At 35.8% G+C, this 17,686-nt stretch overlaps 1 protein-coding gene across 1 annotated transcript in view; it reads left to right on the top strand.

Moving 5' to 3' along the window:
* SPATA17 (spermatogenesis associated 17) overlaps positions 1-17,686 on the top strand; it is a 172,162-nt gene that overhangs the window by 105,803 nt on the left and 48,673 nt on the right. The window contains exons 8-9 of the mRNA XM_060088662.1: positions 3,780-3,928; positions 16,973-17,108. Coding sequence (XP_059944645.1) covers positions 3,780-3,928; positions 16,973-17,108 — 285 coding nt within the window. The remainder of the gene's footprint in view (positions 1-3,779; positions 3,929-16,972; positions 17,109-17,686) is intronic.

Here is a 17,686-nt window from a genome sequence, read left to right as displayed (position 1 = left end):
ATGGGTTTTGATGATTGTCACCGTCCTAAAAGTTCCAGAGAGCAACACTTCTGTCACCCCCAGAGAGCATTCTGTCACCCCCAGAACTGCTGCCTGTTAGCTTCTTACACAGGCTTGCCTCTGTGTATCTACTGCAGTATAATAAATTATATTATATTTATGTATAAAGCCTGATGGCTTAAACCAACACACATTTCTTTTCTCACAGTTTCCGTGGGTCAGCGTTGTGGGTACAGCTTAGGTGAGTGCCTCTGACCCAAGATCTCTCATGAAGTCGCAGTCAAGGTGTCAGCCGGGACCGTGATTTCATATAAAAGCTCAGCTGTGGAGGAAGGAGAGGAGGGTAGGGAGATCCTCTGCCAGGGTCACTCACAGGGTTGGTTGTTTTCCTGTCTCTGTCTCTCCTCCCTCAGTCTCTATAGCGCTCCCCTCCCTGGGGGAGGGAAGTGCCAAGCTTCTAATCACTTGGTCTTTCTGGTGACCAGTCTCACCCAGAGGCTATCTAGGGACTCCAGCCTAAGTCACCTTATTAGCTTAAACTCCAGTGTATTCTTGTTATGAGTAACAAAAGATACTCCTATCATTGGGAAACTGCAAAGGTTTTAGGAGCTCTGTGCCAGGAACCAGGGACAAAGACCAAATATATTTCTTATTATACCCACAATGGTGTAAATATAAAGACACATGGAAAATACATATACATTTATATAAAGGTATACATTCATATGTATGTGGAATACACATCTGTATAGAAGATTTTATATATGTGTATATACATACACATATACATATACAGGTACACATACCCATATGCATACTCGTAATGTACATTTATCTAACATACCACAAAATAATTATCCCTGCTAATTGTTTCCCTTTCCTTCTTTCCCCATCTCCTTCCTACTTACCCCTGGTCCTCCTCCCCCACCCCCATCCTATCCTCTCATCCTTCTTTTCCTTCTTTCTCTTATTTTTCCTTCTTTCCCATTTTCTCTTCCCACCTTCTCTCTTATCATCTTTGACTTCTTCCTTTCTCCCTTCCTCCCCTGCTTTTTTTTTTTTCTTCTTTCCTGTTTTCACAGAATGGGATTCTTAATGTGGTTTTCTTTGACTGAGCCCCATTTCCTGTACTTATCTATAATAAAAAGGTACCCACATCACTGGGGACATTTGAGATTATATATACTACAGTCCAGATGATACTATTTATACTCTGACAGTCTATCTGCACTTGTGAGGTGAATTTCTTAAATGTGTGAGACAATAATAGCAAGTTTAAAAAATTTTTCACTATTATTTAAGCTTTGAGAAAAGTTTATAAATACAAGATGACTATAATGTGGGTTATTAAAAATATAGACGAATATTAAAAATATAGACGAATAGACCTGGTGGCGCAGTGGTTGAGAGTCCGCCTGCCGGTGCAGGGGATGTGGGTTCGTGTCCCGGTCTGGGAAGATCCCACATGTCGCGGAGCGACTGGGCCCGTGAGCCATGGCTGCTGGGCCTGCGCGTCCAGAGCCTGTGCTCCGCAACGGGAGAGGCCACAACAGTGAGAGCCCCACGTACCGCAAAAAAAAAAAAAAAAGAATATAAATATATTTGACTCATAATTGGACTTGATTGAAGGCAAAGAAAGTCAAATATTGGAGAACTATAGCTAAGGGCCCACGATGTCTCGTAGGTTCAGGTTGAATCCTGAATGGTCTACACATTCTAGGAATTAGTATTTGGAAATGAGTGCAATGAGCAGAGGTGAAGTTTGAAGCTTTGTCTGAAATTTGGGATGCTGTCTCATTCCAGGTATGATTGGTATAAGTGATCACTTGAGATCTAAAAGAGTCTATCAACAGAAATAGAAGTCAGCAGAAGCTTTGGCATAAGAGAATCTTGACAGTAGAGGCCAAGTTTGCTGACTAGGAAGGTGGTCTATTAAGCTCAAAGGCAAGACATTAATTGTCTAAGATATAAATGTATGGATCAGGCACTGAAACACATAGAAAAATGGAAATCCTTAAGGAGGATTGTGGTCATGAAGATTATAGTTAATGAAAAAAGAAGAGTGGGTCTATTTTATTCTAAATTTTGCTGCTTAAGTAGGGCTTCCTCTTTCATTTCCTAATCTTGTTGGAAATAGCAAGTTCCAGAACAAGTAGTGGAGTAAGCCTCAAATGGGGGTGTGTTATATTGATACATCAACAAAGGTCAGACGGCAGAGATTGTCCACCAAGAAGACTTTATTCCTTGTGAATGCAGGCCCCTTCAAAGTCATAGCCTTGGACTTTTGTTTATATACTTGATGCTACTATTGTTCAAAATCTTTTTCAAACTCCTCTAGAAACTAAAAGTAAGAGTAGTAAGATAATAATAAAGCTAGGAGTACAATTTTTGCATATTTACTAGGTTCTAAGTATAATGCTAAGGGTGTTACTTATATTGTCTTATGTATCTTAAGGGCAATTTTGTGAGATAGTTATTATTCCATCTTACATAGGAGGAGAAGAGGTCTAGAGAAGTAATTTGCCCCTAATAACACAACCAAATATTATTTTTCAAACCACAGAATCTGTCAAAGTGAAAGATTAAAAAATCTGTAGAAAATATCCTCTTTTGATTTCTTAATCCTGAACTTGGAATCATGTTACTTTATCTTTAAAAAGTAAAGTTCCAATAAAAATCCATTAACTACTTTCAAATATAGCAATCCTCCTGTCCAGCTGTGAAAAGTACTAGATGATACTTATTTGCCATTTGTGTTATTTACGGTCCATGACTTTTATGGTAACTGGTTCCTATTATTGGTTTCTATTAATGTAAAACATAAGTGAACATAAATGAGGCGTGAATCATTTCTTTTTATTAGCCCCCCAGTCTTCACTCAGTGCTTGCAGTAACTCCAGCTGCGTCTTGTTAGTGATAACCTATTTAAAGAAGAGATCTTTAAGGACAAGGGATATGATTAGAAATCTTTGTCTATTTTATATCACTTCTCTCCTGCACAACAAAGGTGGCGAAAACAAAATGTAATTGATGGCACAGCAAAATCTCGAGCCACCTCCGACTTGTATTGTGTTTCATACGATACTAACTAGATAACCAGTGGGTTCTAGTAACTACTATAAGTAACTACTAATTTAAAGGTGGAATATGTTGTAAACCCCTTCACACCATTGCAACTTATGGACTTTGCTATATATTTGTGTCATTAAATGGTCACTATTGTATCAGAGGTATTAAGCAATAGAATTTAGAATTTAAATAAAAACACTCAAAATAATTTAAAATATGGCCCTTCTATATTTTGGAGGGGGCCACCAGTTAAATGTAAGATTTGGCATTCACCTAAAAGCTTTATTTTAATGAAAAAAAAAACTTGCTGTCTGATTTCTATCCATTTGAAAACTGTGCCCAGGGTCTTTTCTAATATTTTTCCTTACTCAAAATGGGAGTGAATTCTTTTTAAATTATAAGAAACGTGCTTTTTAAAATTAGAAAACAAAGCAACTCTTATAACTACAAGTTAACTAGTTCTAGCATGAAAACTCTTTTGATGTAAGTGGGGAAAATTCTGCCTAATTTTAAACATTTTTAATATAATCACTTGCACTTGTGTGAACGTTTCTTGAAGATGTGATGCTCTTACTTCATGTGTTTTCTAATTCAGAGAAGAATAAGTTGTTCTTTAAAAATAACTTAGTAAATACTACTTGTTTTCTTTGTAGATATTCAGTAGCCTTGGTCATAAATCACAAACTATCTACCTCACCCTTTCTTGTCAGGGACCCTTCCGCAATGTCTCTGAAGTGTGGGAACAGCGCTACAAGCCTCTGGAACCGACGCTGCGAGTGGCCGAACCGATGGATGGGCTAAATGAGGCCAGAGCACAGCTCCAGAGACAGGAATGGACGCGAAATGTGAATGACAATATGTGAGTTCTTAGCTTAAAATAAGTAGCTTTATCATGTTTGGTGCCTGAAGTATTTTTAATATTTTCTATTTCCTAGTACTGTAGAGAATCTTTTATTTGTGAGAAAAGGAAGAACCACCCCTGACTTATTCAGAAGCAACCATTTATCAATATACAAGTGTTTTAGATAAGGTCGATATTGATGATGATATTGATTTTATACACACACATACACACACACACACATACATACATATTACTCAAAGGGAAAAAGGAAAGAATGAATGGCATTTCATGGGGATAAGTGACCACTATCCATGCATCTGTGAAGATAATTTCCTTAATTATCCAGTGAAAGTATTCATATTTCTGATGCTTCTATAATAAGATCCAACAGAACAAAAACATTTTTCTTAACGTGAACTAAATTTTATTTGGATGCATTGATATGGCATTGTAGTTTTAATAAATCAGGTACAATGAAAGAGTTTAGTTTCTTCACCACTGAGGAAGATGATTGAGAAAGATAAAGGGCAATCTAAGAGCATATGCAATTTTAAATTATTATATTAGCATCACTGATTTGGGTCTCAATTCATACATCTTTCTCCAAGGCACTTCCTCTCTCTTCAGGCATTTGTCATCAATAGTTTTATGTAATTTATAAACAGACCATTTAAAATCTAGAAAACCCTTTAAAAATTATTATTATTACTCTATAAGATATCTTGTAATTATTTTTGTAATATATCATAATAATTATTTACTATTATATATACTAAATAATAAAAAGGCAATTATATTATTCTAATCTAAATTCTTATAATTCTTATAATTTAATATAATATTATGTATTATAAATAATTACATGTCAACTACAACATATAAACCACAGTTACTTATTTATATAATATACACTATGCACTAATCATCGTATTACATATGTTATAATAATTCCAAAATACATTACAAAGTATGTTTTGTTATATAAAGAAACTAGAATTACCTCTTATCCAGCATGGTGGATTTTGGGTAGTTTTATCAGTCAGAAGGGATAATAATATGCTTTATTTTAATCATATGTTTATGAAGAGTCTCCTGAAAAATAAAAATTTTTGAACAAACTCATATGAAAGATAAAATTGGCAAGTATCTCAAGTAACTTTCATAAAGTTTTTCATTCTATAGCAATTACTTGAAGTGAGATATTAGCTATAGAGTGTTCAGCATATTCTTTCAATAATTGGATGAGTTACCCAACACATAATGAATAAGAAAATAAGAAACATTTTTTTTCCAATTATTTTGGGGAGGTAGATTTCTTTTAGTAAAGAGATTATAGAAGATTAGTGCTGCTCAACTTAGTCAAGCAAAATGTGCAATTTAGTGATGAATATCAAAAGAGTTATATTATTCAGGATTATTTTTCTATTTTCAGTGATGCCAAGGTTTATGAAATAACAAAATTAACTTCTCAAATAATTGACCACATTGATATTTCTACAGAAATCACTGTGTATAAAAGATACTGAAGTATCCTTTCTTAGTATTTTCCTTGATAAACCTAGAAAGAGCAGATATCAAGGTTAGCCCCAAAGAAAGGTGCTCAACTTTTACTTTCTGTCGAACACTTGTAAATATCTTCAACCTCTACAGTATTGCTTCACCTTGAAACTTCACCTTGAAGTTTCACATTGAAACGTTCAGATTGAAAGCTGCACCTTGAAACTTTCAGATTGAAAAGTGCTTTTAGGATAACCAACCAATCAGGAGCAAACCAAGTTGGGAATGCTAAAGAAATTACTTATAGATTTGAAGCTCTCATGTTTTTAGTGAAGAGGCTAAGAAATGGGTTTTAACAGCCAGCCTATGGATAATCCACTTTTTCAGAGAACTGAAACTATTATTTTGTAGCTTCTTCTGAATCCATTTTGGTTTCCATATACTGGATAACATAAATGTATCTTGTGAGGCAAAAGAAATGTTAGAAATTTAGGTTTTATATCTTTCAGATAATAATTTTGTGATAGAAATTAGGCCAAAAATCTACTTTTATCACAGAGATGCATGGTTTATTAATGAGAAGGATCGTTACTGGCCACGTTACCAATTTCATCTGTAAGGAATTGAGGGCAGTGCCTTTGCCATCCCAGGGCCTTAACTAGGAACCCTCTATCTAAAGCCAGGAAGGTAGAGCTTTTTATTTCTAACCTTAAGGATTCAAAGGGTGGCCTTATATCTGAGGATATGAAACATTTAGCTATTTTGTTTCCATACCTTTATGAAAATTGCACTGTGGTCGTAGTAGAAGGTTGGGCTTTGGAACTAGATCTGTGCGAGCTCAAATCTTGAATGCATTACACAACAGCAGTATAATCTTGGGTAAGTAACTTAGCCAGCCTGAGCCTCTGTTTCCCAGTCTGTAAAATGGGGAGAGAAGTGTTATCTTAAAGGTTGTAATGAGGATTGAATGAGACACTGATTATAAAGTACCAAGAACGTAGCAGAGTTTTAATGGAAGATAATTATCATCATGTTTAGTATCTGCTACAAGCATAATAATTCTGCATCTAAAACATCAAACTGTGGGTAGGAAACCACAGATTCCACAGATGGGCTGGATTTTATCTACTAGCCCTGGGAGCCAAAAGTTAAGGAGGACCACGGGCAGAGCTCTCATAGGCCACTCATAGAAGATTTTTATTAAGGTTCTGAAAGACAGATTTTCTGCATGTGTTAGTTTGCTAGGGCTGCTGTAACAAAGTACTATAAACTAGATGGCTTAAACAACAGAAATTTACTGTCTTATGGTTCTGGAGACTAAAGTCCTGGATCAAGACCTCAGCAGGGGTGATTTCTTCTGTTCCAGTCTCTCCCTTAGCTTTTGATGATGGCTGAATCTTTGGTGGTCCTTGGCTTGTAGAAGCATCACCCCTATCTCTGCCTTCATCTTCACGGAGATACTCTTCCTATGTGTGTGTCTGTCCAAATTTCCCCGTTTTATAAGGACACCAGTCATACCAGATTAAGGCCCCAGCCTACTCCAATATGACTGCATCTTACAATACCCACAACGACTATATTTCCAAATAAGGTCACATTCTTTAATATATTCTTTAAAACAAGTATAGGAAGTGGGACAGTAACATTTTACATATAGAGTATAGAGGGTGTTTTGGAAATCATTTAAAAACTGTTCTTATTCCTAAAGAAACTCTATTTTCTCATGCCTTCTCGAAGAAAATTATTTTCATTATTCACATGTCTATCTTTACGAAGCCAAGAAATTAAATAAGCAATTAGTAAATAATTGTCCAGTAACCTTTATGTGAGGAGCTCTTGGCTAGATATTATATGAAATATAAAGGAGTATTTATTGATTCAACAAATGTTTGCATGTCAGGAAGAGTTCTACGCTCTCGGAATATAGCACTGAATACAATAGACAAGTCTCTGGCCTCATGAAACTTCTGTGCTTCTAGCTTTAAGCTGAATCAGAAAACCTAATGAAATTCAGAATAAGTATCATTTGCAGATAAGCACTTGAAAATAGTCAAGTGTGTGTTAAAGACAGTAAGTGCCATGAAAAAAAATTTTTTTTAATGTAGAGTTTGCTCTGTTCTCTGATGACCTGGGAAGGTGTTCTTCACAGAAAAGGAACTGAATTGAGTTCTGTGGAAAGAGATGTTTAAGATTTTGACAGAGAAAAGAAGAGAAAGTAGATAAAAACTAGGTTGATGGTATGGGGAAAAATGATGGTAGAACAATGAGAAGACCAATTTGACAGAAACTCTTTTATGTGAGAGGCAGTAGAAAGAAAAGTGGTAGGAGGCTTCAAGGCCAAGGATTTGAGGGTTCATCTGTAGATAATGGAGAACTATTTAAGGCTTCTGAGTAAGAGGATGTTAGAAGCAGGATATGAGTTTGTTGATTGTATTATAGAAGAAATATGCTGGAGGGAAGGAAACACATTAGGAGAATATTGCAGTACTTTTGGTGAGAGGTAACAGGATAGAACTAAGGTGAGGGCAAGATTCAATATTCAACTTTTTCTTTACTTCCTTCTCCTTTCTATAAGTAATATCTCTGAGTGATTGCTTCTGTTTGAGAGACTTCAACTCTGTGACAGTGATTTCCACTCTAAGTCTCTAAGATCTTTCTCCTACGTTCCCGATTTATATTTTCAGCTGCCATCTTTGTTTGCATCTCCGCCAGATGACCCAAACTCAGTAGACCCTACTTTGGCCTGCTTCTTCTTGTCTTGAGTGTGAATTGCAGCACCAACTGTCTGCCCAAGTAGGGACGTGTGAATTACCCTGTTATCCTTCTCCAGAATTCTATTGGTCCCCAGATCCTGTCTATTCTACCTTTCATGTATCTCTCAAATTCAGCCACCCCCTTCCCTTTCTACTATTGATTTAGTTTAGGACTTATAATTTCTTCTTTGAGTTGCTGTAAATCCCATCCAGTCTGCCCATTCAGTGCATTTACCATGACCACACTAGAGAAATTTCAGCAAGCAGTGATTCAGCCCAAATGATTTTTCATGGCTTTTTATCAACTACAGGATAAATCTTAATTCCTTATTGTAAGACTCAAGGCCCTCCAGGATCTGATCCAGGCTTATTTCTCCAGCTAATAGGCTGCCACGTTCCTTAAGAAACTCTGTGTCTAGAGCTCCTGGGCTGTTATCATTTCTCTTTATATCCATACCCTCTTCTGCTTCCATTACGGAGTTTCCTACCTCCCTTGGTTTACTCAGTCTGCTCAAATCCACTTAAAAAAATAAGAAAGGATTGTTTCTTTACATTTTAAAAAATGGAAAGAGCAACACATTTGTTTTAGGGTTTTTCAGAGAGCATATTAAGAATTATTTTCAGATGTAAATGGGACCATGCAAGTTGCCTAGATGAAGTGGGGAAAGAAGTCTTTATTATTAAGAGGTGGAAGAAACAGAAGGCCACGGCGCCAGAGCTATCAGAGCAAATGTTTAATTTACCTGCTAAGATGGCAGAGGTGGAGTGGAGTGATCATAAATCCGGTGATATAGGCTGATATTGGCTTCACCAAAGTCTTATGAGAGGGGCTAAGGTCCTATATGTTAATACCGTCTATTAATTGTGAACATCCTGGCTTAATACAGGAGACTGTAATTATTCAGACTGTAACTGTATCCAAAATGGAGTGGTTTAAGACATTGCAGTGGAAGTCGGTGCTGATCTCTGCTCTGGTAGGCAGAATAATAGCCCCGCAGAGAAGCCACATCCTAATCCCAGGAACCTGTGCATATGTCACATTGTATGATAAAGAGAACTTTGCAGATGTGATTAAGGATTTAAAGATAGGGAGATTATCCTGGATTCCGGATGGGCCAAATGTAATCACAAGGGTCCTTAAAAGTGGAAGAGGGATGCAGAAAGAGATTTGACTACATAAAAGTTCAGAGTGATGCAATGTGAGAAGGAAAACTCATCTTTGCTAGTTTTGAAGATGGAGGAAAGGCCACAACCAAGAAATGCTGGCAGTCTCTAGAAGCTGGGAAAGGTAAAGGTAAAGAAATGGATTCTCCCCTAGAGCCTCCAGAAGGGATGCAGCCCTCCCAGTGCCTTGATTTTAGCCTAGTGAGACCCATTTCAGACTTCTGACCTTCAGAACTCTAAGATAATAAATTCATATTCCTGAAGCCACTAAGTCTGTGATGACTTGTTTCAGTAGAAATAGAAAACTAATCCAAGTGTCCTTCAAATCAAGGAGCTGGCTTGCTAGATCAGACTTTGGTGTTTAGATTAATTATAAACCTGAGCTAAAGTTGAGGGATATCCTTAGATCCCTAAGGATTCAAAATTCTTCTGCACGTTTGGGGTGTGGACATTTAGAGTATTAAAAAAAATACAACCAGGGCTTGAACTTTCCTATGAAATTAAATTCATAATTTAATCATATTGTAAAGATATATTTGAAACTTGTACAGCCTTTCATAAGAACCTGAGTACAGACATCTTTAGTATAGCCATCCCTACATCTTTTTGAAAAATAAAAGGTATTAATTTTCTAATAGTTTTAGTAGAAGAGGCAAAACTTTACTTCTCCCCACTTAGGGACTTCAGCTGGGACTGAGAATTAAATTGGCATAAGACAGATTAAAAGCATACAGATTTATTTAATATAAGTTTTGCAACACACAATAGTCCTCATAAAGAAATGAAAACCGAAACAAGTGGCAAACCCTAAGTGCTTATATATTGGGTTGAGCAAAGAGAAACAATTGTGGAAAATAACAAAAATATATGCGGAGTCCAAAGGAAGATAAAAGTTATTTAGCAAGGTCTGTTGGTACAGAATTCTCTGTGCTGTGACTTCCCATCTCTGGTGATAGGAATGTTTCTTTCTTCCTGGTATAGGAAAGGCATCTTTCATATGGGAGTGTTATCTCCTGATTTTAGGGGAAAAAAGGGGGAACTAAGATCGCTTTTCTTCTACCTGTTGTTTATAAGTGCCTTTAGCTCAAAATAATCCTTGGCCAAAGTGGCCTATTTTGGGGTGGCATATTTTGTCACCTTCATTATTAAGAGTAGGTGAACAGTAGTTGAACTAAACTGTTTTTTAAAAGGACATTTAAAAACCGTGGTATATGTAGATGAGATCTGGTTATATTATTTATCACTAAGAACAGTGATAAGGAAATTGAACACATCTCAAAACTTTTTGGACTTGTGTGATTTTGCAACACTTCAGACCTTTACAATTTGCATATTTTCTGAACCGTTATTGTATTATGATAAGTAGGGATTATCATACATTTTCAGATAATGTTTTCTTAACAATTCAACTTTTATTTGTAACTCTTCCATTTATTTTAATTACTAGCACAGTGTGCAACATTTATTAATCAGCAGAGCCTTTTTAAGTTAAAATACTAAATTAGCTAACCCCATTAACACAGAATACTCCAAACAAGCAGTAATAGGAGAGGTAGTTGCTGTGCAAATCGTATTATACATGCGGGTGCTCTAGGGCACAGTTAAGCGTGATTACCCTCTTTTGATCCAGTATTCCTCTGTCTCTCCCAGCTAATTTCCAGTGGAAATTTACAAAGTACTGCCTTCATTTTTCCAGCTTAATTTTTCTAATGAAGTTCTGGTACTTTATAACACTGGGGATACAGATAATAAGCCTGTGTGTAATTAAGAATTTCTAGAATTTGTCTACAAAATAGCCCTTTATTACTTTGGCTCTACAGTGAGAACTGTGCTCTCTTTTTGTCCACTGTTTCCTTGAAAAAGATGGCTTTTTAAATAACTGACCACAGAATCCTAGAATTCTGTTCTCATAGACATCTAAGTCTGAAGAATTTTAAGACTTATAACATTGACATAATGGTGATAACTTGGAATACTTTTACTGATTTTGTGAAAATATTACGCACACTTTTGGTGTATGCAATCAGACAATCATAAAAACACACTGTTAGTCTTTTTAGTTAGATTTTTATCATTTTCTAATAATTCTTCCTAATACAATGGCTACCATATTCTAAGTAAAGTTTTGCCAATTAACTTTTGGTCAATTTACGAGGCCTGTGGAACTTCCTTTGTAAAAGAAAGATGGTCATTCTCTGCCATACTCATATTCTTATATTGGTATGGCATTTATACATCCCAGACTTCCCTGTTTCAATTTAGAGTTCAAAATTATGTTGGCGGTCAGAAGAGACTTGAAGGCTGAACAGAAGTTTGCCAGGCAAAGCAAGGAGGGTGACACCAAGGATGTTGCCTGGACAAAGCCATCTCTCTGTCAATGAGTGCATAGCTCATGTGGGTTTCAGTTTGCCTTCTGAGGTATCTAGTGAAGTTTAGTTCAGAGCTTTGGTACCTCATGCAAAATGGCAGAGATGAGAGGGAAAGTATAGGTGGACCCAAGAGTATAAAGGGCCATGTGTCCCATGATAAAGTGTTTGGACTTTACCATATAAAACACGGTGTAAAACCATCGCTGAGTTTCAATCACTGGAGTGAAAGGGTCAGTTATCTTAGAAATATCACTCTACTAGCTATATCCATTGTAAAGAAATGGGAGTCACAGCAGTTAGGGTACTGCTGCCATAATCCAGTTCGGAGATAAAAAGGACAGGTATTTGAGACTTGTTCCATAGCTATGTATCTCGGTATCTATGAATCGTTATCTCCATGTCCAGTTTGAAATGATTTTGAAAAGCATCCCTTTTTGTGCTCTAACTCACCTCCATATCTTTGTATATGTTGTTTCTTCTGTCTAAAATAGTCAGAATTCATTGTGGCTTGGATAACTACCCTATTGGGCAATCAATATATAATATATATGGAGAAAAATATTTAGCAATTTATGAAGATCGGTAATATATTTCTATGCGTAGTTTCCATGGGCTATCTCACCTTCACTATAAAGCTGTTCACGATCTCCTTTGCTTCCTTCATAAAGAACTCAATTTTCTAGTTATGTTGAACCCCTTTCTGTTTCTTCAGCACCCCTTTTTGTGCTCTAACTCACCTCCATATCTTTGTATATGTTGTTTCTTCTGTCTAAAATAGTCCTCACCAGCTTCTTGACTTGACTAACTCTACATGTCTTAGTATGCAGCTCTGACATACATGGTCTGGGAAGACAGCTTTTCCGTGTCCCGCCCCCCAACTCCCTGCCAATAACCAGCCCCATATGCATATACATGTGCATGTTACAAGCACATATGCATATATAAATAAACCTTCCTCTGTGTCCTATTTGCCTCTTGTGCATGTATTTATCACAAAACCAACACATTCTACTGTGTTGTCTCATTCTCCACCCCCTGTTATAAGGTGAATTCCTTTTAGGTATACTGCATCTTCCAGCATTAAATCCCAGTGTTTTTCAAAGTGTTTAGTATATAAAAGCATTTCATTTAATGTTCGTTTAATGAATAAATATTAAGACAGTAGAGAAATCAGTGTGGGTTGGAGCAGGACGATTAGGAAGCTGGGTGTTAAGCCAGATTTTGAAAGATAAGTAGTACTTGGATCAGTATTTCAGGAAGAGGAAGATGGACAAAGGCAGAGCTGGGATAGAAAGACAGGAATGAAGGAAACAGAGAAAGAATGAAGGAAGGGAAGGAGGGAGGGAGGGAGGAAGGAGAATGGCATCAAAAGACATCAGGTAAGGAATGGTAGGAGATTGAACAGACCATGTGCATTCTAAGAAGGCTGGCTGCTGGGCTGAGGAATATAGGTTTGAATCAATAGGTAATAGGGTTCCATGATTGGAGATTTGAATTATCTGGCAGTGAAATAAATAGGTTGGAGGAAAACCTAGAATTATGAGTGACAGTAGTAGAACTATAAACAAAAAGGAGGGGGGGATGAAAGTTAATAAAGAAAACAAAGATAAGTGTAATTTGTTCATCTTCTTATTTGGAAAATAATATTAAGTATATTAATACTCAAAGAATAAAGACTTTATATTTGCAGTGGACTTATTTTCCCTGAAGCTAATTGGTGAATTTTATTTTTTGCTTCCTGAGACCCCTACCAATTCTTCTCTAACTCTGCAGACATTCAAGTACTGACTTGTTTGTATATATCGCTGTATCTCCACATTGAATTTAAGAATTTCTGCCAGATCTGTATCTCTGATGAGATTGTAAAAATTAACAGGCAAACCCATATCATCTTCTTCTTTAATGTGATGTTCACTTAATTGAAAAGTACGCACTGCAAGCATAAAGCACATCTGAATATATATTTAAAACTGGTAAAGATACCATTTTAAAAGTAAAATTGACCATTATCTAAACTTTTGATTGTAAACTCAATTGATTTCTAGGGTTTTCATAGCTGTTTATACTTTTATAGAGCAAATTCTATTTGAGAATTAAATAATTTCTTCTGAATTTGAAGACAAATTTTAAAATATTATTTATAAAACATCTAAATATTTTTCAATGTATATACATATATACACATACATGTGTGCACTTAAGAATATGCATTACATGTTACCTTAATGAAACATTATGGCTCAATGAAATTAATATTAATTCATGTGGAGGGAAATACCTAGTCTTTCAGCCTTGTCTTCTCAGCCATCCAGTCCCTTGAGAAGCAAGTTTTGTTCAGACACAAAAGAAAAATGTACTATTAAAATGCAATTCAGAAGTGATAAAAAGTGTAAGTACAGCAGCCAACTCACAGCACCTCTTCTGTATACTCAGGGACATTGGGGCCACATTAATTTTTTGTATGTGTGATGTCCATCCCATGTGCAAATTAGCACTAGAAGGACCATAATCTGTCTTACATGAGAGCTCTTTTCTCAAGAGCATATATAATACATGCCTGTGTAATTTTGTATAATTCAAAGCTCTGTGTTCTGTTTATTTTTTATTTTAAATAGGCTTAGAGAATATTTTCTTAGGAAAAATATTTAAAAGGAATTCCTTAATAAACATTAAAAAGAAATTATAGAGAGGTGTGAAAATTGATGAAATAACACCACATTTCCTAAGCTTATTATTTTTTAAACAAATTTATGAATATAATGGCAAAATTTTTTTCAATTGAACTGAGATTTTTGAAAAGGCCCCTTCTTTGTCTTAATTAAATGAGATAATATATGTGAAAATATCTGCATATGCTCAATAAATTTGTTGAACCTCAACTTTATTGTTTCAAAGTCTGAATTTCAAAATATTTTTCTTGGTGGAATATTTAATGTAGCTGTATATATTTATTTCCCAGAACTTGCTGTTTCCCACTAAATGTTTCTTGTATTTCAAACAAGATCTAGCTCTGATTTCATTGACACCATGTCTCCGTTGATTATATTAATTAGAATTTTCTGATGTTTGCTCCTGTTTCCTATATTATATGTTTCCTCTAGGTTATCTTTTATGTTTAGATATATGTCTTTCTTTCATGTTGGTAGTTTACCCAATTGGTAATCTATTCTTAAATTCACATTAAAAAGGAGACTCTAAAAATTGGTTTAAAAAGTTTATTTGTGTGTGAGAGTGGCTTTTTGACTGATAGACTTTGTTGCACAGTGATATGACCTTTTAGTTAAGAGATCTCCAAATGTTGATATTTGAAGTTGTTTCTCTGGGCACTCTCAGTATCTTTTGAGATGATACAATTACTCTTCTGAAATCTGTTAGTCCAGCTCCCAGGTTACTTCGAGATGAGCAAGGGAAGATTTCAATGAGTAGTCTTTGAATTAAAATTCATATATTCCATTTGGTGCCTCACTCTGGCATTCCATGGTTCCTGCTCTGAGCTCTCCGGTATAAAGTTTTCTGAGAATACACTATTTTTTTGGATACACGGACTAAGAGAGGAACCTGGGTATTTAATTATTCATGGCACAGGTTTTTCACCTGTCTTCAGCCTTATTCTTCACTCTCACCCACTGCAGTAACTTCTAGAATCTTCCAGGATTCTGCAGGACTAATGGCTTCATTTCTCTTTGGCCTCTCCCTCTTCTGGAACTTAGATTTCAGTTTTTAAATTTTCTCTCTGCTTTCCACCTGCCAAAATGTTAGCATTTTCATCTTCTATTTCTTCTCTTTTTTCCTCTTTCTTGTGAGTTTACAAAGTTTTTTATTCCTTTACTTTTATTTCAGAAAGTTTTGGTGAGGGATTAAACAATTCATCAGGTTACACTAAAGACAAACCACAGTCTTAGTTCTCCTGTGAGAGTTTAAAATTTTCATTTTTTATGTTGATCAAAATAACATTAAAAGTAATGATGATGATGGTGATGGTGGTGGTGGTGGTGGTGATGATGATGATGATGGTGGTGATGATGATGGTGGTGATGATGATGATGATGGTTGTGATGATGGTGGTGGTGATGGTGGTGGTGATGATGATGATGGTGATGGTGATGATGATGGTGGTGATGATGTTGATTATGATGGTGATGATGGTGATGATGATGATGATGGTGGTGATGTTGATTATGATGGTGATGATGGTGATGATGATTATGATGGTGATGATGGTGATGATGATTATGATGGTGATGATGGTAATGGTGGTGGTGGTGGTGATGATGATGGTGGTGATGGTGGTGATGATGATAATGGTAATGGTGGTGGTGGTGGTGATGATGATGATGATGGTGGTGATGGTAATGGTGGTGGTGGTGGTGGTGGTGATGATGGTGATGATGATGATGATGGTGGTGATGGTAATGGTGGTGGTGGTGGTGGTGGTGGTGATGATGATGGTGATGGTGGTGATGATAATTATGATGATAATGGTAATGGTGGTGGTGATGATGATGATGATGGTGGTGATGGTAATGGTGGTGGTGGTGGTGGTGGTGATGATGATGATTATGATGGTGATGATGATGGTGGTGATGATGATGATGATGATGATGATGATAATGAGAGCTACAACAATAAGCTCCTTCTACTTTAGTACCCCCATTATTTATTGAACACTTACTGTTTTCAGCCTCCATGTAAAGTTTTGTATATATTAAGCTGTTCATTCTTTCCAATTTCCCTATAATTAACATCTTTTACAGGTCAAGCAACTTGCATGAGGGAACACAGGTAGCAAGGCAAAGCCAAGACATGAATATAGGTCTGACTAACTCAAAAGGGTCATTATCTATAACCTGTACCAAACTGTCTTTATTTTTTGGGTAAATTAAGATTTTAAGAAGTCCATTTCAATAAGAGTTGCCAGTGCTGGCCATCCTTTTCATCTGGGGACTAGCATCTTAAAGTTAAGGGCATTTTTACTTACGTGATGTTTTGAATTATTTGGCATAATTAATTAATAAATTTATTATTTAACATTTTCTATATTTAGAAAATATTTGAGGCTCACAAAAATTCTGTGAAGTTTTAGTACATCCACTTGCAGAATAAAAAATGAAGATTCATAGAAGTTAGTAACAGAGATAGTGACAGAGATTGAAGCGAAAACCTGGTATTCTGATTCCAAGCCATGTATTATTTTCACTGTAATTTACTACTTCTTATTTTTTTAATCAAATATCTCTAGAAATAAAATTAAGACTATTACCTAAATGTTCTTTCAGGTTTTTGCCATTTTCTTCCTACCATAAAAATAAAAAATACATCCCGACAATGCATTTATCAAGCAAGTATGGTCCTGATGCTTATGGAAGTCAACATTTCCGAGATGAAAATCGTAAGAAATGGATCTGTGACAAGGTGAGTTGATGCAACATTAAAAAGAAAGTAGTGTTTCTTTTAAAAGGCTAAAAATATACACTGATTATAGCAAATATAAATATTCTTATTACGACTAACACCTTCATGGTTACAAAATTATTTATAGCTATTTTATGTGAAGATAGTGCTGCTTACTATGTCAGTAAGAGATTTAAGTTTTTCGTGGGTTTTTTTTTTTGATGTTGTTCTTGTGTTTTATGGTTCAGCTACCCTGTGATCAAATGGCATGGATCATTAGCTTTGGCAAAGCCAATTAGGGTCAGAATCTGAATCTGTGGAATAGAGTTATAAGCTAACTCTCAGGCATGGAGATCAGTGCTTTCCTGCTTTCTCTCAATCTCTGTGTGTATGTAGGTAAGTAGGTAGGAAGGAAGGAAGGAAGGAAGGGAAGGAGGGAGGGAGGGAGGGATGGAGATATATGTGATATCCTATGTATATATATGGTATAGAAAAGAAAAAAGCAAATAAATACTTATTTTCTGATTCCAGAATTATAGTTGCTAGCACTTAAATAAAAATTTCTAGATTGCGAAAACACATGTCTTACACTATAGGTG

Source organism: Mesoplodon densirostris, chromosome 2 (assembly GCF_025265405.1).
Source record: "Mesoplodon densirostris isolate mMesDen1 chromosome 2, mMesDen1 primary haplotype, whole genome shotgun sequence".
Lineage (NCBI taxonomy): Eukaryota > Metazoa > Chordata > Mammalia > Artiodactyla > Ziphiidae > Mesoplodon > Mesoplodon densirostris.
This window is presented reverse-complemented; position numbering and strand designations above follow the sequence as displayed.